Below are 22525 nucleotides of genomic sequence, written 5' to 3' on the forward strand. Positions count from 1 at the left end.
GGCGGGAACGGCCGGCGGCTCGCGCCCCTCCCCGGGCCCGCCGCGCCGCGGTGCACGCCGGGAAGGCGGGGGTTCGCCCGCTGCGAGGCGGCCTGAGGGGTACGTGGTGGCAGCGGCAATGGCGGGGGGTGCGGAGGTGCCGCCGTCCCTGAGGGGGAGACGAGGCCGCGGCTTCTCGGGGCCGCTGCGCTGGTTTCGGGCAGAGGGTAGCGAAGAACGTTCTCGCCGTCTCCCGTCGCAGCTCCTTACTGAGGTGGAGGGAGGTGCGGGCCGAGGCTGCTCGGCTCGCGGCCGGGCCTGTCCCAAGGTGACGCCCGCCCCGGGCAGGGCTGCCGTTGCGGGACGGGGAGCGGCGGGCAGGTGCTTTGCTTCGGCCTCGGACTCCCCACCGCGGCCCAGGGTCCCAGCCGGGGAGAGCGATGCGGCCGCCGGTCCCCTCGGCTCTGCGGCTGCCCAAAGTTTGCAGGTTCCTGCTCAGACGGGGTGTGGGGACCCCACAGGGAGGGTGGTTGGCCTCCCCTGGCCCGACGTGCTTCGCCTCGTGGGGGGGGGCGGTGTTTTCCCTTGAGAATTTACTGGTGATTTTTTTTTTTTTCCGGGCTTAGTTCATGAGCAGGGCTGGGTGACAGATTTGAGCTTAAAACATACTTATAGATAAAGTGCAGCGCAGTCACCAGTGCTTCTGGCCAAGGCAGGTGTAATAGGGAGAATATATCTATATGTATCCAGAGCTAAAGTGATTTCTCTTGTTTTCACTGAAAGTTTTGTGGTGTTTTTTTTTCCCAACCAGTATTTTGGGTATTACACTGAAGCCAAAGCAGCGAAACTGCACATAATACATAAATAACACAAACTGAGATTGATCATGAAGACCTTTTGTGGAAGAGCTAATCCAACCACTGGTGCAATGGAGTGGGTAGAAGAGGATGAGAACTATGACTACCATCAGGAAATTGCAAGGTATGCTGGAAAAAATAGCTTGTTCTTCCACTAAAGCTACAAAAAAAGAGAAAACCAAACTTATTTTTATGACAGTTTTTGGGTTTATCTCTGTAGGAGTTCCAAGGGCATGAGATGAACAGACTGTAGGACAGTCTAAATGTTACAGTGCCCAGTGTTGTAGAAGGCAGAAGTGTAAATGTAGAATTTTGTAAAGTATTCTTTGAGTAGTTTCCTTCTAAATTTCTTTAAACATTGTCTGAGGTGCTTATCTTAATGCTGACAATGACTGAGTTGTGGCAAAATACATTGACTAAATTTCTTTTAAATCCCCAGTGCAACAAATAATTGCCAGTTGTCTATTCCTGTCGTAACTTTTTAAGAGGTTAATGTAACAGCCAGAAAAGTTGTGAAGATTAGATTTTGGGATACTTTTAAGTAGTGTGACCCATGAAGAAATGGGGACCAAAGGAATTTAAATCTTGGTAACAAATGATAGACCATTATTAGGCTGTCTTTCATTGCTGTGTATTGCTCTGTATGAACTTCCATCTGTCCCAGCTGTTATTTCACAGCTGTTTGTCCATAGGTCTATGTATTGGGTCCATTGCTGAAGAGAGGATGTATGCCAGCAGTTAATTAGTTCATTTATAGGCTGATGACCAGATCACTGAAATGACAGTATTCCTTAGATTTGGGAAACAGTTCAGATCCTCAAAGAGCGTGTCGGTTATCTGTGCATTTGTGGGCCGTGGGGACCAGTTGCCTTAGTAAGAGAAAACAAAGGAGGCTATGTAAGATCTAGCAGTTTTGTTGTGCTTTGCAGTATGTAGTATTTTGACTGGATTTTTTTTTATTGTAGGTCACGCTATGCAGATATGCTTCATGATAAAGACAGAGTAAGTATAGAAGCAAAACCTTTTGAAATGTTTCCTTTCTCTTGAATAGCTGTCACTGCATGATTATACAGGTTTCTCTAAAAGATTAGATGATCATATTTGTACCCTTTAGGATACCAGACCTGCTCTTAGATCAACAGATGCCTTCTTACAAATGATTCTAGTGTTCTGTTGTTTACTGCAGAACATGATATTTACATTCAGTAGCTGTTGTTGCTGTTCTGTGTTTGAAATTTTTGACAGAGAGAGAATGAAATTTCAAAGGCTATAAATGTAAATCTAGGCTGCTTAGTTTTTATAGGAATGTAAGTAAAGTCTGTCTTCATTCTTTTGTGGTATTTTTGGCTCTTATTTACTGCTTGGGATTGAGAAGAAAATTGAGATAGTGTATCTACAGGCATGATAAAGTCTGGAGTGAATGGTTTAAATGTTCTTTCTGCTCTAGCCGTTAACCATTTCATCAATAACCTTTTTAGAGAACTTTATGGTGCCTGCACTGTGAGTCTTGAATTCATATTGAATTGAAACATGCCAGTGGGATCAGGCATTTAACAAGCCATGTAGAGACAGCAAGTTGTGTCTAAATAATTAAAACAACTCTACTGGAATTATACATCAAAAGTGTTAACTAGAATTGTTTGGAAATGGATCCAGCAGACCTTCCAAATTTAGAATGACCAAAGATAGTATATTCTTTGGAAAGGCTTGATAAACCATTTGGAAAGGAATGTCTTACAGTAGGCTGTTATGGAGTAAATGTAAGCATGCATTTCAATATGTACACTGTAGCTGACAGATGACAGCATTTGGTTTTTTTCCTGTTGTTAATGCTGGTATGCTTGTAGCCCCACTTAATGGCACGTAACCAAAAGCCAGTATTCACACATGTTGCTTCTCATGTATGAATGTTTTTCAGGAGGTGTAGAGAGGAATCTAAATCCAAGATACTGTAGCTCTTGTGCTGTCATAGGCACTATATGACTATTTGAGCGGTGCTGCAGGGGAAAAGTAATCAGAAAAACAGTAGTATCTCACATGGCTCTTATTATTTGCTCCAGAAAATATATTGCATTTGTAAATTATGCATGCGCTGTAGATAGCTGATGGTCAATGACAACAGGAATATTGTGATAAAAATTGATGTCCTTTAAATGAACTGATCCCTCCAGAAACACTTCCTTTTGCTGAAAACGGCTTTGGTGTGACTGTATAGCATACAGAATGTCTGTAGATGTTTTTTCTAATTATGAAATCAGAATGCAAGATTTCTACACAAAAATTAAAAATATAAATGGATAAAAGGTTGCTGATCTTTTTTTTCTTCTCCGCAGAATGTGAAATATTACCAAGGTATTCGTGCTGCACTGAGCAGAGTAAAAGAAAGAGGTGAGAAAGCAATTGTTCTAGACATAGGGACTGGCACAGGACTCCTGTCTATGATGGCAGCTTCAGCAGGTGCAGATTTCTGCTATGCAGTTGAGGTAAGCATTTCTAACCGGTTGCACATACTTCTGCATGCGTGTTCATAGCCTATATTTAAAGCTTCAGTGCAGTTCTGTCTGCATGATCAGTGGAGTGGATGCATTTGCTGTTTTGTATCATGGCTTCTGAAATGCCAACTTGATACTTTGATGTGTCAAAAACACTTAGGTCTTACAAGAATATAGTTGAAAAGTTATAGTACATTTTTCATTTTTGAGACAGTTTCTGTAAATGTACATATTAAAACCACTAAGTCAAGTTTCATAGTATTCTGTCTTCTCTACTTCTTATCAAAGGAAAACTTTAACCAAGTTTTTGAAAAATGTGAGTATTCTCTAACCATATTGCTGATCTTCATAAGTTTCAAATCCTGGAGATGGGTTCTCAGACCGCTTAAGCATAACATGGACTACATCGTAATAAAGAGACAGTCTCAAACTGGTTTTTCCATCTCTTTGTAATTAAATAGAGCATCTCCTTTTTTATTGGTAGTTAAGAAACATCCTGATGGTCATTAGCAGGCATTACTTATATTGAGGATAATAACAGGAACATTTTGGCCAGTTTAGCTTTTTTTAACACATTTGAAGAAACAAACAGAAGGTTCACTTGTCTGTAGGTCATGGTGGAAAGAGTGCTGTGATTTTTATCCAAGTAAAAATCTAGTTTTTTTATTAATCTAGGATTTTAGCCTATGATAATTTTTCAGAGACAGATGTCTTTCATGTATACACCGGAAGCAATCAGAGAGGGTTGTGCTTGTTTCCAGAGTGGCCACAAATGTCTTACCTTAAGTAGTCAGATTGTGTGGCTGAATGGAATATTTAAAATCTTTGAATTTAAAAACTGGATATGGACATTAAGCCCTTTCAGTACATTCTTCATCGTTATGTTATTTTCAGGCTTGCTGTCTTGTTTCATGGTAATGAACTTCAAACATTGGAAAAAATATAGAAGATGTTAAATTTTTGCAGGGCTAAATATACTGCATTTTGTGTTAGTGTCCTTTGATTTTTGAAAGCTAATGTTAGCTTACCAGTTATACTCTTGCTGTTTACAGGTTTTCAAGCCCATGGCTAATGCTGCTGTGAAGATAGTGGAGAAAAATGGTTTTCGTGACAAGATCAAGGTAATCAACAAGCACTCCACTGAAGTCACAGTTGGCCCAGGTGAGAAAAACAGGCTAGGGTTAAAAAAATTGGCAAGTACCTCAAAACCATGAAGGAATATGTCTTTTTCTTATTTTCCATATGTTTTTAATTAAAATGAGCAAATCCTTTATTCTCTAGAAAGTAACATTGGAAATTTACTTTCAAGGGAAGTGGTGTAATAGTATTTCAGTAGTCATTTGTATTTCGTAGTAAACTTCTGAAGAAAAATAATTTGCAGTCTTCAGCAGATTCTGTAACAGGAATAAGGTTTTTAATTATTTGTGTTTTCAGGATAGCGTCTTCTTGAAAGGTTTATATAATAAGTCTTAATTTACAATATTAAATTGTGTCTTTTAGATGGAGACATGCAATGTCGTGCAAACATCCTGGTAACAGAATTATTTGATACAGAGCTGATAGGAGAAGGAGCTTTACCAACCTATGAGCATGCACACAAATATCTTGTACAGGTAAGAAAATAGAGATTGATAGTGTGTCACACTTATCCCTAGAGAAACTTTTCTGTCTTTTTTGAAGTAGGATAGAAATTGTACTTGATTTAGGCTTCTGTATCCTTTGTAAATACACCATCAGCTGTGCTAATTTCTTATTCAGTGAATAATTTACTAGGTTCATTCCTAGAATAAATTGGAGTTCATATTGTAAATCACAGGTTCTGACAAGACACTTAGTTGTTTTGTGTTAAAACCAATAACTTGCTGGTTAACAAATGTCTTTCAGAAAGGCATCCAGTTCTGATTTGGAGCTTTCCTTAGTAGTTTGTTTCAAGATGTTTTAAAAAATGAAGTTTGCCTCCTAAATTTGATGGGCTTCACCTCCCAGGCATTGGTTTGTTCTTTTTTTTTTTTTTTCTCAGGAGCTCTTGCTACTCCACATGCTTTTTGCCTGTGGAAATACTTTAAACGCTGTAATCAAATTAATATCCAGTTCTTTTGATATATAATCTATAGGTATAATTTTAGGACTTTCTCTTTTATACTTTATAATTTTTCCCTTTAATTAAAATGTGAATGTCAAAACTTTATTTAGGTTTCTAGGTTTCATTCTACCAGTTTTACATATAAAGACAATAGCATTCCATAACTTTTTACTGCTCTCCATATAGAACTCTAAATAGTAATTACTCTTTTTTGTAAAAGCATTGTTCTTGGACTTCACAGTTAGCTCTTAGTTCACAGTGGTTTTTTTAGAACAACTTACATGTTTTCTACTCTTTAAACATGGATACAAAGTTGCCATTGCATAAATATTTGAACCGTTATTTTTCTTATTCGCTCGTTGCAATCACAAACTCTGTTTTAATGTTGATAGCTTAGTAGTTATCGGCCTTCAGAAGCTCATAGATCTCTTATTTCGGAATGAGAATGGAAATGCAAGTTTAACTGAGGCTACCAAACTGATAATGTTGCATGATTAATAAAGTAATCTGGCCTTGCTGAACCACAGGATAGATAATGTGTATCATATTTCACAGATAGAAAGAGAAAGTGCTCTGATGTTACAGAAGTCTCTGAAATAATCTGTGTTCAAGATTTCAAAGCTCCCAGTCCAACTTTTCTTTAAATGGGTTCACATTTCAATTGATTTAATTCTCATGCATGTTAATAAGTCAAACTTGTTGAATGCGTTTACCCTTTGTTTTGAACACTCAGGAAGGATGTGAGGCAGTGCCTCATAGGGCAACAGTGTATGTCCAATTAGTGGAATCCAAAAGAATGTGGTCCTGGAACAAACTGTTTCCTATTCGTGTCGAAGCAGAGGATGGTGAAAAAATTATTGTCTCCCCTTCAGAAATGGAGAACTGTCCAGGTGTTCCTTCTGTTTGTGATATTCAGTTGAACCAGATGCCTTCAAGTGACTTCACTATCCTTAGTGATGTGATGACAATGTTCAGGTAAGGTAGATATTGTTTTGTTCAAAACAAAATTTTCCTGTTATGCCTTTTATATGAGTGGTGTATTCATCTTAGGAAGCTAATGAGAATTTCTGAAGAATGCTTAACTATTTATTTTTACAATTTTCATGCTTCTCTGCAGTGTCGATTTCAGTAGGCCAGTAAGGAGTGCTTCTACCTACTACAAAGTGCAGCTGGAGCCTGTAAAATCTGGCAAGGCACAAATCGTACTTTCCTGGTGGGATATTGACATGGACCCCTCTGGGACAATCAATTGCACAATGGCTCCATACTGGGTAAAATCCACTTCTGCTTTCCAGGTAAAATACTGAGCCTTCAGATGCTACCATCAGATGACTATCAGTAATTATTTTGAGTAAAGGCCATACTGGGTGTTTTAAGCAGCTGTTCCTTCAACTGTATAGGAACTTTGCTGATGTTTTATGTATTGGCAGATGCTAAATAAGCAAATCATAGAAATGTTAACTATAGTATGTACCCATTTTAGGTTGTCTTTAATGTAAAACTTAAATGTATGCTTTAATGTAAAGCTTAAAAGCTGAAGCTGTCTTCCAGATATTTTAATTTTATTTCTTTTACTTTCAAGAAATAAAGATTTCCACATATTTTTTCTGAACTAGTCTCTATCCCTGGTCAAAATATTAGTATATGATTTGTTTCCATGTAGTTCTATTATTAAAATTCCAAGTGAGTGTTCAGTTTATGGTAATATATTTATACTCCTACAAAAAAGGCTGGTGTGGGAAAATGCTGAGTTGATACTGGATAATTAGAGGAACAGGAGATCACTATTAAATCAGATTCCTGTGGTTTTGTATGTATGTATTTACTAGTAGGATGAACTTAGTCAAAAGGAAGCTACAAAATTATTGTTTGTAGTTACCATGTTTGAGAATAAAATTTGAAACTATCAAGCTTCAGGGCATTTGGTCAGGTTAGAACGACCAATCAGTGTGGAATATTTGCAGTGCAGAAAGTAGCTTTGGAAAACACAGAATAGTTGTGCTGTCATATCAGAGTGACACTAAGCGACCTCATTTGATGCATGAGGCTCCAACCTCTGGTCACTGTTAGCAATTCAATACAGGTTTCTAACGTAAGTGAACTAGAGAGGTGAAACGGCATTAATAAATGCAAAGTGTATTTTGGATTTGTTTTTCATTTGATTAAAATACAAGCTTAGCTAGTCAGCCAGCCAGCGGTCTCAGGCTTATTCTCTTGTAAGAAGTATGTGTAAAGTACGTTTATCCAATATACGGTATTAGTCCGTATTCAGCCTTGCTAACGTGAACAAGATTCTTTCAACTAGTCATACATCAGTGCTTCGAAGTTATGCCCATTGATTCCTGCTGTTTGTTTACTTTCCATGTACTATTTATGAGTTACTTCCTAAGGTTTTGTTTATCAACACTTTTCAGTGGAGAGATCACTGGATGCAGTGTGTATATTTTCTTCCAAATGAGGAGCCAGTTCTCCAGAGTGAGAAGGTGTACCTGACTGCCTGTCGTGATGAGTACTCTCTGTGGTATAAGCTGCAGAAAGACAGGTAACAATACATGTGTGTGAAAAAGGGTGGTATTTTACTCCAAGCTCGAGTATTTGCTGCTCTTAGAGCAGCTGTTTTGTGGAAGAGCAAGACAAGAACCTAAAGACTAGAAAATTATTAAATGCCCCTTCCTGGGCAGTGCACAGGTGAAAAAAAAGGTGTTATGCATAAAAACACAGTTGAGGTTTGAACTGCAGGCTCCTGCCTTACGCCGGGTGGCATTCTGTGACAGAGAACAAAAAACACTCATGGTTCCTGGAAATCCTGAAATACAGCTTAGCTGAGCTGGCATATAGGTAAAGGAGTGAAATAATTCCCATTCTGTCTCCATTTTCTATTTTCCTAGTCAGCACCGTCTTTTTGAGATTAAAGCCTTTTGCTCAAATTAAAAGGAGCTTAATTATGTTGGTTGTGATGACAATAGCAGCTTACGTTTTTAAAAATCAGTGCCAGCTTTAAAAGTTAATGTCTGAATTTTATGTGCCTTTTTTACTTAGGAATCCAAACGAGTAACATTTTATAGAAGATCAAAGTGTAAAATACCTAACCATCACAGTTAGTGGGAAAGTTTGGGGGGTTCTTGGTTTTGTCTTTTAAAAAAGGTGAAAATTGGCCCTTTCTCTTATTATTTGAAATGCAAAGCTACAAAAATGTCCCTGGGGAACTAGTAAATTTGAACAAGTAACAGTGGAGTCCATATGCATTAATGCATGTACTAGTTAAAATGCATAAATGTACCTGTTTGTGAAAACATGTTACTGATGCTGTAGTTAATACTTCACTGAAATTTTCTTCCAGCGGAGCAGAGGAGAATAAAGCAGATGTTCGTGTTGAGAGTCCTGTTTGTAGATGTCAGGCTCATCTTCTTTGGAATAGAGCACGCTTTGGGGAATTAAATGATCAGCACCGAACATGCCAATACATCAAGTCTTTGAGGAAAGTGAGTGCATGTTGCCTGTAGGGTTTTTGGCTTCTGTGATCGATGCGTGTATTGTTTTATTTGCAGTAATTATTTAAGGAATTTGTTTCTCCCTTGCTAAAGGACTTTGCTTGCGGAGTATATTTTATTTAATCAGCAGATGTAAGGTATATTTTGTCATAAAGTCTTTGGTATTGCTTTTTTTTAAATTGTAAGCAGCCATTTTTGCATAGGAATTTGTAGCAGCTCTGTGTATTTGTTAGAACGATTATTGGTAGTAGAATAAAGGCACCTAATACGTTTATGTGCAAACTTTTTCTGACCTAAAACAAGGGGATTACATGAACATTTCCTACACTATTCTGTTCTGCTTGAAGTGGTTATATTAATCACTGTATCTCCCAGTCCTTATTTGATATGGAAGCTTATAAAGTGGGGAAAAAATGCCACCAAAATGTCTAGAATTTGAAAACTTTTTCGTCTGGAATAGGAGTAACAATTGACTATTTTCTGTAGGTTCTGAAAACAGATAGCGTTTGTCTTTGTATCAGTGATGGCAGTCTGCTGCCTGTGCTGGCTCACTATCTTGGAGCAAAGCAGGTACAGTACTTCTTCCTGGTTTTCTGATCTTTGTGTTTTAGCTTGGTGGTTTTAGTTCTGTCGTATAGTTCAGCATTTCCAGCCCATTATTGAATTATTTCCAGTGCCTCTTCAGTGGCAAGTGAGGAGGAGGCTCCCATTGTCTTGAAGTGGAGGTTAAATTAATCTCTGATCAAGCTGAAGTCTAGGGAGATAATAATTACCAGTTTTGCTGTTTACCAATGTGCAGCCTTGAATGAAAGTGGTGTTCCTCATTCCCCACTGATTCCTGTTTGCCATCTTGTATCTTGGTGCCTTTGGAAATACTCTTTCTACCACCATAAATGTCTGGCAATATTTTTTCTTCTTTTATGTTTGCAATTCCATAATTACATATATTATCTGATCTGAAGTGGAAGGTCTGCAACAGCAAGACAGGAAGCAGTAAGAATACTGAGTCTGGGTAAATGAGAGCTGAGAGCTGCCTGGCTGTCTCACTTATGTATATACCTTACTTGATGTGTTCTCTCATGGGGCTCTGCAAACTAAAATCTATTATAGTTGGACTGAATATCTGGGAATGTGTAATGTAATATAACCCTGAGGAAGATGCTGGGCAATTTATAGAAATAAATAACATCCTGAGTTAAACCAGTGATCCATGGCCCCTGTATTTTTTGTCTTTAGTAGTGGCTAGTCACAGATCACTACTGAGAAGAGAGGAAATGAATAGGGCGGATAGAGATTTCCATAATATTTTCGTAGCCCTGTAGCAGCATATTACCTAACTATTCACCAATTTTTAATAAAAACTATTTTTTTCCTTACTTCAGAAGGCTGGTGTGCAGCATTGCACATCTGAGCTCTTTCCAGCTGATAAAGTCAGATCATGTTAAACAAGGAGGTTGATTCAGCACAGTGGCAATAGGCTTGCATTTGTTCGGGAGTAAATATATGCCTAGAACAAATGTTAATATGCTGTGCGCATCTTAAAAATGCAAAATAAATATTTGCATTGTATTCTTTTTTTTCTTGTATGGCTGTGAAAACAGCATTATTTAGCCTGTAGTTATTGGGGGGTGTTTTTGTTGTTATTAAAAAGGCACATGACAGTGGGCTGTGCAATAGATGCATGGTTCTTATGAACTGTGTTCACTAGGGCATCAAAATAGTTCATTGTTCATTTACATATTCTTTTAATTAAAAAATATAAAGGTAGTTTGATTAACTTGTGTATTTTCTTTAGGTGTTTACATTAGAAAACTCTACTGTGTCCTGTTCTGTCATGGAAAAAGTGAGTATTCCGTTTTCTGTTAAAGCAGTTAATGAACTCATGGCATTTCTAAGCCCAGAGCTGATGCCTTTGATTGTCCTCGCATCAGTTACTTGGAGGTTAAATCAGTTTAATGAATGTATCTGATGCAGTTTGACAAGACTGTGGGAGGTGGGGTATGTTGAGGGGGGGAGTTCTCTTTTCCTGGTATTTGTACAGGGCTTTATGCAAATACTTGGAGGAACACATCCCGTTGGAGATACATCCAATCTCATAGTTTTAGCCACAAGCAGAATATGCCACTGAGGAAGTTGAGCTGAGCAGAGGGAATTATGGTTGCCAGTGCTTGATCTCTCCTTGCAGATGCCTGTTGGCTTGTCTGCTTGAGCTGCTGCTCTGCTGCCCTCATTGCATTGGTGATAAAAGCCAAACTGTTTCTGAAGATTAGTGGAATGCAAGAGCATCCCATAGCTTGCACCAGTCTTACTGGGAAAGTGGCATCTAGCAGTTCTGTCTTCCAGCTGAGACAAGTTGAGAATGCCTGCTCTGCTCTTTGGCTCTTAGGAGACCGTAGGCAGCGGGTCTTAACTGCAAGCGGTGTTTCAGCTGCTTCCTTGGGGTGTAGAGCACAGAAAGTGCTGCCAGTGGAGTGGAGGCTGTTCAGGAGAGGCAGCTAATGTCTAAGAAGTGACTGGAAGTGGCTTCCTGAAGTCACCGTTCAGCTGTGTCTGTTTTAGTTAGCATTATATATTTGAAAGAGGTCTGTCGCAGCCTGTGGCTTAGGAGTACAAACACATAAAGGTAGGCAAATTAGGATGCAAACCTGGTCTCAAACAGAAGCCAAATATGCAGTGTATTTGTAGCTGAAGTAATTTTTGTCTTTGCCTGTCCTTCCCATGTGCCTCAAAGTACAGATGAACGAAGGTGAGGCAACTTTTGTGTTATCTGCCTTTTTATATACTTAATTGAAGGAATATGTGGGGCATGTGCTTTAGTTCACTAGGTGTGATGTGTTGGCTCTAAGTGTGTGCACCCTTCAAGAACAGACTTGTATCATCCTGATGAGTTATGGTAGTCAATTTTTTTAAAATTTCTTTTGGCTATTGTTTTCTTTTTCTTTTTTTTAATAAAATTATTTTGGTATGGGTTTGAGTCTCAACAGTAGCTTTTGATAAAGACAGTATGCTACTTTTTTTTTTTTTTTTAGGTTTTTAAAGCAAATCATCTTGAAGATAAAATTAAAATAATAGAAGCACGTCCAGAGTTGCTGACATCTTCTCATTTGGAAGATAAAAAGGTTTGTTACAGTTGTCCAACACTGAATTTCAGTGGGGTGGTGGGGAGCAGGTGAAAATGAATCTTGCTTGCCTACTGTGCTACTGTAACCACAGTGAGTCCCATTATATCCCAGTTCATATAAAATGTAATGAGTAGCTGGTTCAGACCTTGTCCCACTAAAACTAAATGAGACTAAAGACTGTGGGAGGGTTTTCGCTTTGTTTTTGAAAGGGTATGACTTTCCCTTGCTGCATAATCTACACCAGTTGTTAAGGTAGTTAAACTGGTTTAACTGCATACATGCTACTAGGCTGTAGCTCTTCTTTCTCAAGCCACTCAGAAGATTGCAGTCTATTTGGAAGTACTAACATCCTTAAATTAAAAACTTTAAAATTCTATGACTCTCATTACAAAGCCTCCCAACCTGAAACTGCAATATTTTCTCTCAAACTTTGTTGCAGGAAAATTCATTTTAAAATTTTCTAACTAAAACCACAAAAAGATGTGTTGTGCAGTATTTGCAGTGTGCAGTAATTAAATCCTTATGGAGCAGTAGGAGTTTTTATCTGGGTGACTTCACTTGCTACATCGCATTGTCAACTATTGAAGACATAAACAGCCTGTGTTATTGCATTGTTGTTCCTTACTATAATACTTTTTATCTCCTCTCTTTGCCAAGATTTCTGTTCTTGTGGGAGAGCCCTTTTTTACTACAAGTTTGTTGCCGTGGCATAACCTGTATTTCTGGTATGCTAGGACAGCTGTGACCAGTCACCTCAGCAGCAACGTCACTGTCCTGCCTCAGTCTGCTGCTTTGCACATGATGATTGTGGAGTTTCAGGTGAGATTGTTCAGAACTATGCATTTGATATTTACACAAATCCACTCAAAATTGAGTACTCTTCCAGGCATTTTTAATGACAAGTTTATCTCCTCTTAATACTATTCCGCTTCAATGTGTTTTGCACTTACCATCTGAGAAAACAATATTTGACATCTTGAAGATGAGTTTTGCTGTTTCAGCCATCTCTTGTCAGAAAATTAACTCCAGTAATTTTACCCTTTTTAAGTGAAAGGGCTGCATGTTTTAAAGTATTTCTTTAGATTAGTGAGGTATTGCTGAAGCATGTGAGAATTGTGGTTATTTATAAAATTAGATATTCTGCAAAATAACAGTTTTTAAAATTATGCTTTATGAGTATAAGACTGTAGGCAGGATTCATAATTGCATGTTCTTTTTATTTAATCACTTGAGGCTGTGCACAGTTCTAAATTTGAGCATAATAGGGGTCACATCTTAAAAATACTTTGAAAAGTCATCTTTCAGAAACTGTACAAAGGTATAAACTTTTTTGCAGTTATTAAGGACTTGGTCTGTGAAGATTGTGAAGAGTTTACCCACAATGACAATGGAAATTAAATAAGTACTTTCATAATTAATACGCAAAGTTTTTGTCCAGTAGCTTAAGTGAGGGAACTCCTTAAGTCTGAAATTGTGTGACTAAAATATACATATCTATAAATTTTAGAAAAGCCTATAATCTAATGAATTTTCACATAAACAAAAATGTCAGGTCTTTCCTCTCTTCTTCCCTCTGTCTGATTCACTAGCAGTGTAGTTTTGTGTCTGAGCCTTCTCTCCATTAACAGTTTCCTTATTTGAATGCTCTTTAACCTTATTCTCTTACTTTTGCCTTTGGTTTGTGCATGTGAAAATACGTATGTTCTTTTTCCCTCTGGGACTAATCATCTACACTGCATGTTTTTATATACATTTCAGTTTTCTGCAAAAATATAGAGAATTTAAATATATACTGAGTAAATAACGTAAATCTGAATCTTGTAATAGCAAGCGGATGTTTAAGACTAATCAACAGTAATCAGATTGAAATAAACACTTAATTTTAATTCCATGCTTTTTTATCTAGAGGCTTTACTGCCCTAGAACTCAAAGCATTTTATAAGGAAGTAAGCAGCATTCTCTAAATGTTATGGATGAGGAAACTGAAGCATGCAGAGTGATGACTTAAGATCATTCAGCAATGTAGTAGCAGAATGTACAGTAACATTCATGTCACCTGAACCTCGGTTTTACACTTTTATGTACAGGGTTGTGTTCAGAGATGATTTCACGTAGCTATTTGGGTAGAACATTTGACTTGTGTTTTGTTCCGTTAAGCTATTCCAAAAGCTACTGCTTTAATTTTACCTTTTCCTCTTTGTTCAGTGGTGAATCCAGACTCAAAGACTATAGTCTGTGGGGTTTTTAGAATAACCTCTAATTTCCCAGTTCTTGCTTAGACAGAAGGAACAGACATAGTGTTATAAGGCATTCTGCAGAACTGGTTTTGTAGGCTGTTCTGTGTTGTCAGAATAGGGATATGTCATTACAGTTAAGCAATTAGCAAAAGCTGAATCCAGGAGAACTATCAAATCAGATAGGTAGCATCCTGCTCCCTAAATGCAGTTATGGACTAAACAGGTTTATAACTGAAGTAATTTCATCAAATTCTATCAGGTAGGCCATTCAGAGATTCTAGTTCATGCTGTATTCAGGCATGAATTATGACAGCATTTGTTTAAATTTATAGTCGTCCTGCTGCCATCTTGTAAAGCAGAAACATTTGAGGTTGCTAAGTGCAACAATGAACAGGTAATAAAATATATATATCCACAGCTAGTGAATGTTCTTGTTCTATTAAGAGACCATTAATGCAGTCTAAGAAAAGGTAAGAGTTTAAATGAATCATTGTCTGTCCAGTGGATTGCTGAAGTCAGAGACATAGCATGAAGAGCTTAAAATGATTTTACTGATATTTGGAGTGCTAAAGGGAAGTATAGCAGTCCAATAGGCTGTAAGATGTTTGATGCAACTGGGAGCACGTAGCTGTGCTGGGTGGTGGAAATGGAGGAGCTGTAAGGGTTTAATCTTGGCAAATCCATACCTACTCTAAAGTAAATTATGCATAGAGATGGTAGGAAATGTGGCATATTCTTTAGAAGACTTGAAAATTGAAAACAGTGGCTGAAGAATTAACTGACTTGCAAAACATTTTCCCAGAACACACCATCTTCTGATTCTTGCAGTAGTTCTAATTGTTTAGGAATGTACAGATAATAAAGAGTCTTTATCTGACTTGTTATCAAATGTCTAATCTACAGCTAAAATTATTTTAAGATTTCCTATTTCCTTGAATAAAGCCAAACAAAATCCTGTTCTCTTTTTTAGGATTTATGGAGAATCCGGAGTCCATGTGGCACATGTGAAGGTTTTGATGTCCAGACTATGGATGATATGATTAAAGTAAGAAGACTGAAAATAGTTTCAGTACAAGTCTCAGCAAAACAGAAGAAAGCTCACCTTGGCTTAAAAAAGTATTTAGTGACTGTTGAAAAACCTGTATGTTAGGGAGAAAACTATTGTTTTAGTTTTTCATAAATATGGTGGCTGTTTAGTTCTTGCAAAACAGTAACTTCCCGTGGCATAGGTTTTAGAGTTGTATGTGTCTTCTCATTTGTCAAGCTCTTCAGTTCTTTGCACCATTTTGAAAATACTTCATTCAAAAAGAAAAACGCTGTTCTCAAAATTTTATTCTGAGCTTGAAATCAAATCATCTGGGAGCTGTTCATAGATGAATCCTGCTTCCCTTGCCGGTAATTTTGAAAGATAAAAAGGCTTTTTGACTTTCGAGAAATAGATATGAAGGGTGAGATGTATCTGTATCAATTTCTAGAGCTGTAATGTCGATATCCATATTTGAGTTAGCCATTTAGATTGCCTTTATAGTCATTGTGGAGGAGTACAGGCAATTCTAGAGCAGAATTCATCTCAAGGGAGAAGAAAAGGTAAATGCATTGTATTGTGAAAGTGCCTATTTCTTTTTGACTTCTGAGGACCACAGTCATAGCAATTAGTTATGCATGTAGTACATATTTTCCCTTGTGCCTAAAAAGTGCAGTCCTGTCCTCTGGCAGCTTTTATGACTTAAATACTCTGGGTTCAGGACACATAATTTACTTGAAAACAAGGACTGTTTGCCTTTGGATTCTTTTCAGATAGTTTTATTACTTTCTTTCTTCAGAATTCTCTGAATTTTAGGGAATCCAGGGAAGCAGAACCTCACCCTCTGTGGGAATACCCTTGCAAGTCACTCTCTGACCCCCAGGAAGTTTTGACGTTTGACTTCAGAAAGACTGTACCGCAACACGGTCTCAGGACAGAGGGTTCTGTAAATCTTTTACGGTGAGTTTTCTCATTGCAATAAATATTCTTGTCATAATCCATTTTTTTACCTCATATTCAAGCTCTTTGTACATGTGCATATATATATATATATAATGTGTATATTTAAAATATATAATGTATAGTTAACTATAGTAGTTAACTAGTGAGAACATACTTGGCAGTTTTTTAAAACATGACCTAAAGTTGTGGAAGTTACTCTGACATGAGTTTCCTGTGGCTACTCACAATAGGCTATAACAATAAGGGTAATTTCTTAGATAATATGCCTGTATGTCAAAAATAACATTTTTCTAGATCTTACCGTGATTTAAAAGTTAAACAGATTAATTTATAGTTTAGAGAAAATAAACCATTGTCTGGATGTTTGTAATCTTTCTGTTTGTTCCCTGTTGCTGAGTTCTTGCAGAAAAAGCTACTATTTAGCTTTCCAGATTATTCTGTTTAATAGCTTTAAAGTGTACACTGTTCCTCCTTTTAACTATAATTCTGACAATCTTGATATTTGTCACGTCTTCTGAGATATTTTTCATTATAATCTAACTACAGATGTACTTAATTCTGTTCAAACTTGAAATGCTGTTAAGAATTGAAAAACAGGAAACTTACTTTTAACTCTCTAGAGCTTATGTAGCTCAAACACTGCTGTAGGTGTATGTTTCTCTTCGTGAAACGAAATTGAAGGTTTCACAATATGCAGAACCATCTGCGTGGGGTCTTTGCCTTTGCACCAGTTGTTGTATTTACATGCAACACGCTAGCATGACCTCTGCTCCTTGTGGAGCAGGCACTTGAAGTGAGATGGGATATGTGGTAAATATTTTCTAAAATTCAGAAACAGTAGAAGCTGGGGTCGCTAAAGGAAGTACTCCCCAAATATGCCATATAATTTATGCCATGTTATCGAGTGCCTTTTTGATGACTGTGGTTATGAGCAGATTTAGTTACGACGTAGTCTCCTCTTCCTTGTCTTTTTTTAGATTTCATATCTCCAAATACTTTAAAAGTTGCTACCCATTTACCAAATCATTCAGCTGTTCAACTTCTTTTCAAGGAAACAAATTATTCATGCTTTTACAGCTCTCGTCTAAACTATGTGAGGAATGGGTACAGTGTTTCAGCTGTCAGTATTATCTAAAGTAACAGGTTTTGATCCTCCACCTTTCCCCAGGAAAGGAAAGAGCCATGGAGCAGTTCTGTGGATGGAATATCATCTCGCTGCTGATATCTCTGTTAGTACAGGACTGACGCAAATTTCAAATGAAAAGGTATTTCTTCAATCTAATTTATTATGTCAAAGTTTATGGGATTACAGTGCTGAAAAATGGGTCTCTGATGGCCATGCTTGATTTATGTAGTGCTCTTTGTTGCACTGTTAAAATACTATGTAGACAGAACTGGCAGAACTATCTGTGTAGTGCTCTTTGTTGCACTGTTAAAATACTATGTAGACAGAACTGGTAGAACTATCTGTTCATATTTTTGGGGGAAACAGGAGATACACCTTAAAATGGTAGAGTCTGAATTGGATCCAAATGCTCCCATAGTTTTGGACCACATTCAGAACTTAAATATGATGCTAGCTCAAAGTAGAATTTATTCATACAAATCCCTTTTCTCAGTTTAACAAAAGCAAACAGTTTGAGGGGAAGGAGTAAGTATTTTCGGTATTCTATCTAAATATTCTTTGACCAAACAAATTTTTTCCTCTACGACTTCTGTGCAGTGTAGCATAAAGTGTTTCGAGTTACACATTCCTATAATGGCATGGATGGCAATGGAAGTGATAACTCTATCTGATCATTGTATACTGAACTGGGAACAAGAACTCTTGTACTCTTACTGTGTTATTACTGTCTAGTAATAATATTGTAGAGTTTTAACTGCTTTCACTTTTAACTCTCTCCTGTAGGGAAACTGTGAATGGAATCCCCACTGCAAGCAAGCTGTCTATTTCTTCAGTTCTGTTATTGAATCAGCAACTCTGTCAGACCCTCCTAGTGTTGTCATGTATGCTATAAATTTCAACACAAAGACAGGAGAGATTGCCATGGATTTTAAGCTATTATAAAATACTTTCTTTTCACTCATGTTCCTAAATTATAATAAACTTATATAGTATTTTTTTGTACAGCAGAGGGATTTTTTTTATTGTGCTCAGAGAGCAAACTGACTGTTCTGAAATATACTGTAAACCTTTTTGGTTTTGTTTTCAAAATATATAGTTGGGGAGGTAGAGAGGAACCTTTTCTTAAGGACAGGTGTTCCTGACAGGCTTTATATACATGTATACACATACTTGTTATCATCTGTTTCAGTGTGAAACTCTGGGGATTTTGAATAACGTTATGGGGCTGCGAAACAGTTGACTTGGTGGTTATTGCATGGCATATCAGTGGATGAAGGCACTAAACCTTGCTCCAACAGCAGATAGAAGTGAGTTAAACTCGTCTATTTCTAGGCTTTGCTTTTATCACTGTAAAATGGGAAATAATCTTCAGAGTGCACAAAAAGAAATCCTGAGTCAAGCTACGTATGTATATTAGTACACTTACTAGGGAGAAGGAAACAGTTTAGCTGCTTACAGACTCGTGTAAGTTGTGGCTAGTATTAAACTGAAATGGTCAGTGAATTAAAGTACGATGCACTGATGTTCTGCTGGAATCTGAGATCTTGCATTTCTGAAGAGATATTTGCCAAACAGTGACTGAAGTCTGGAAAGGTGTAACTGGAAATTAGAAAATGTACATATTCAGGTTAATTGGAAGTGACAAACTGATGGTAGTCTGACCAGAAACAAAAGAGCTGTAGTCTAAAAATCTTGCAAATCTGTAGGAGATATTTAATATGCATTGTATGATAAAAGATGTAGCCTTATTCTGTCAGAGGTCTGAATAATACCTGCCAGTTTAGTGCAGTTGTATGTAGTTCTGCAATAGCAGATGTCCACGACTGAGGTTTTCTTAGTTGCATTCCAAATCATGTTGGCAGAAATTGTGATAAGTGACCACATGTGTGCAATTAATTCTGCTTTAGATGAACAATCAATTGGTGTATCTGTTTCGTCTGTGTGACCTATTAAGGGAAATAGAAAATCAATGTACTGCCTGTCCTAAATTATGTCAGCCAGCTGCAGGGATAACTCTGCTTACCAAAGCTACTCCTATTTCCTCTGAGCAGCAACTTCAGCAAAGTGAAAGGAATGCCATAAAGAAGCCATGAGGGAGCAGGAGCCTACTCTGCTTTACTTTCCTGGTCACCATGATATATAATTCTGGTGAGTAGGAATTTTTCCTCTTTTTCTTCCGAAGAGTGTGATCATATTTATAGACCTCAAAGTAATCTGAAATATTCCTAAATTTTTCAGAACTATTTTCCTGACCAAGGTCTTAACACTTAATAGATGTAAGGAAGCCATGAAATACATGACTAATGTTTTTCACTAGAACAGAAACCCTGCAGCTCCTACTGAGATCTGTGGATTTCGCTTTTCAAAACTGTACTTTTAAGATGCTTAACTTCAGACTCTCATTTCTTACAAACTGTGCTGGAATATATAGGTTGCTCTTCATTAAACAATTGTTTCTAATTTTGATACACTGATCCTAGCCCATGGAAAGTATGGTGGCACAAATCTGTTTGTTCTACATTGGGAACATAAGCTGTACAATTGTAAAGGGAACAATAATATGGCCAAGCCTTTTAAATGGTAAAGGCTTGGCCCTTTGTAAAAAAACAAAAGGCACAGAGACAGTTGTGTAAATCTGAATGCATAAGGCTTGCACTGTACAGCTTCTCTGCTCCTGGAGGAGATAACAGAGCAGAAAAAAACTTAGATGCTGCCTCCTGTGTTTGCTCGCGGCCTGACAGAAAGCATGAACTGCTGTTCGTGTTCTGCAGTAGGAAAGGCTTCTGAAGGTGCTTTGCATTTAACTGCACAAATTATTCTGGATCTAACAGAAGCATACAGTGTTGCAAAGGGAACACAGAACTAATAGCAATATATTAGAATTTATATGTTTGAAAAATTAAAAGTAAGATAGAACAAAACCACAACTGACTTTACAGTATTTTAATGTCTAGTGTTAACTTTCTCAAAGATAACTGTGTTTGTATGTGCCTGAATCATACTTCCTAAGAAAAAATAAAGCAGATAAATTTGCTAAAATGCCACAGGGAAGAAATCCACATTGATGGGAATTTGTATTTTGTTATTGGTGTTACGTATGTTGAAGATACATGGACACTGCAGTAGATACTAGTCATGGTGACTGAGAGGTATTCTTTTTAAACCCTTTTGTTATTGTGAGACTTGGGACTATTGAGATTCTCAGAGGTGGGTATAGTGAAAGTGAAGGGCATAGGCTAGATGTAGTAGCTAACATATCTGCAGAACTGTGCTTCCAGGACTGAACTGTGGCAATTAATATGAATCATTATCTGCATGTGAGGAAAAACATCTTAAATTTCAGTATACCTGGAGCAGTAATTGTATCACTGCTGTCCAAAAAAAATAAAAAGGCTGGAGAGCTGGAATGCTGAGCATATTTTAGCATCTGTGGGTTCCTTAGAGGAACAAAACGTGATGGATGTGTGAAGGAAACCTTGTGCATGTTTTAATTCATTGAGTGTGATCAACATTACTAATGCTTGCTGGTTATGCTTGTGTTTAGGCAGGCACTAAAACTGCTTTGAGGATTTGGTTAAAACATGCTGGAAGCTGTTATGTTGAAGCAAACCCTTACCACATGTATGGTTTGAATGTTTTCACGTAAGTCACACAACTCATTAAATTCTGGTGCATACAAAACATAGCTGTGTTGATACGAACCTGGGTGACTTGAGGAGAGATTTGCTCACGTGTCATTAGGAGTGTTTAGTGTATGTATCGGTCTTCCTTGGCCTCTGTGAAGTCTTCAGGCTGGACTTAAAAACCTAGTGTGATCTGTAAATTGTGTGGACAACAGCTGCTTATAGGGGGATACTGGCCATTTCTTATGTATGTATGCAAAAACAAAACAGAAAAGTACTTCTATCTCTGTCCTCTTCCACAGGGTGTTTTACTGCAAGCATACACACGGGGGAGGAAAGCCACTGTATCAGAAAAACACATCTACCCAGTAGCAGCGTTCAGACTCCTGTTTGTTCCCAGACCCGACAGAAGCATTGCCATGATGTGCTGAGTTGGAAGAGCTTCTGGCTACTGGCATCTTAATAAACAGAGCCAGAATCCTATTTCCTCTTGCAAGAAACTTATTCTGTGTGGCCCCTACAGGGCAGGTTTTTTTTTTTTTGCTAAATGACAACAGCTTCGATCCTGACTAGGCCTGCAGGCATAGATGCGTGTTTTAATAGAAACAAGATCCCCTGCCACCACTGAACTTGTAGTATTACAGTTCATATATTGTGTGAGAGCCAGTGAATAACTGACAGATATTTTAATGTGGCACAAGAGATGCTTGCACTGAAGACGCAGGTTTTAGGTATTAAAAATAGTTACAAACTACAAAGTTTGGCCATTCACATTTAACTTCCCTATTGTAGTTTTGCTGCAAAAATAATAGCTTCTGTAGCACTGAATTGTAATGAAAGTTTTACTAATACTTGGTAGTTATCAAGCTACAAATCCACAAGAGGGTGCTCAGAATCCACTTCTAAATTTCTAGTGCTTTTTCAGATCATGTTTACTTTTAATAATGACTTGCAATGCCCCTGTCTCATGCAAATGAAATGCTTGTGATGTTATAAGCTACACCATGCATACATGCACTGAAAGGGAAGACTGGTTGTCCTGGTTTGGCCTAAACCAGGCCGATTCGTGGGGGGGGGATAACAGAGGGCATCTGCCGCAGGTTTAATCGCCAGCCCAGCTTTAAACCGTGACACTGGTACAACAAGTGACAGCTCTAGTAAGACTAATGTGGACTTGAACCTACCATAAAAAACAGGCAGGCAACAAAGTGTCTCATGCTAAATACACAAAACGAATAATACTTTTAGTACAGTGAAATTGTCATGGCCCTCATGAAGGACAAGTCTTGCATTTAATTTAAAGGGTATTTTCTAAGTTGTGGCAGCTGCAAGATTTGTTCCTTTATTTGCAAAACGGGTACCTTTTGTGTGAAGGCTGGGCAATTCGAGGACTGAGATCCTGGAGCTTGCTTTTCTCCTTCATTAGTCCCTTTGAAACTGCTCTGTGTAGGCTTCCTGCATTTAACAAGATAGAGGATGCAGTTCAGAACTAATTCATTTAGTCACTCATCTTTTGTATTCTATTTGT

General features: G+C 37.8%; 1 protein-coding gene across 3 annotated transcripts; it reads left to right on the forward strand.

Moving 5' to 3' along the window:
* The first annotated feature begins 31 nt into the window (after positions 1-31).
* Positions 32-21564, forward strand: PRMT7 (protein arginine methyltransferase 7). 3 transcript variants are annotated; one of them, XM_068411542.1, is made up of 21 exons: positions 32-99; positions 791-960; positions 1802-1838; positions 3170-3319; positions 4381-4489; positions 4829-4941; positions 6145-6386; positions 6529-6706; positions 7826-7953; positions 8752-8893; positions 9389-9472; positions 10698-10745; positions 11932-12021; positions 12682-12843; positions 15232-15306; positions 16085-16245; positions 17417-17513; positions 18158-18255; positions 18564-18681; positions 19426-19522; positions 21300-21564. In XM_068411542.1, the coding sequence occupies exons 2-19, from the start codon at positions 866-868 to the stop codon at positions 18583-18585; spliced, it is 2031 nt and encodes a 676-aa protein (XP_068267643.1). In that variant the 5' UTR covers positions 32-99; positions 791-865; the 3' UTR covers positions 18586-18681; positions 19426-19522; positions 21300-21564. The 3 variants fall into 3 exon arrangements, with proteins under 3 accessions (XP_068267643.1, XP_068267641.1, XP_068267644.1); XM_068411540.1 differs by lacking the exons at positions 18564-18681; positions 19426-19522; positions 21300-21564 and having other exon boundaries at positions 18158-18376; XM_068411543.1 differs by lacking the exons at positions 17417-17513; positions 18158-18255; positions 18564-18681; positions 19426-19522; positions 21300-21564 and having other exon boundaries at positions 16102-16240.
* The last annotated feature ends 961 nt before the right edge of the window (positions 21565-22525 follow it).

This window comes from Nyctibius grandis, chromosome 12, assembly GCF_013368605.1.
Source record: "Nyctibius grandis isolate bNycGra1 chromosome 12, bNycGra1.pri, whole genome shotgun sequence".
Lineage (NCBI taxonomy): Eukaryota > Metazoa > Chordata > Aves > Nyctibiiformes > Nyctibiidae > Nyctibius > Nyctibius grandis.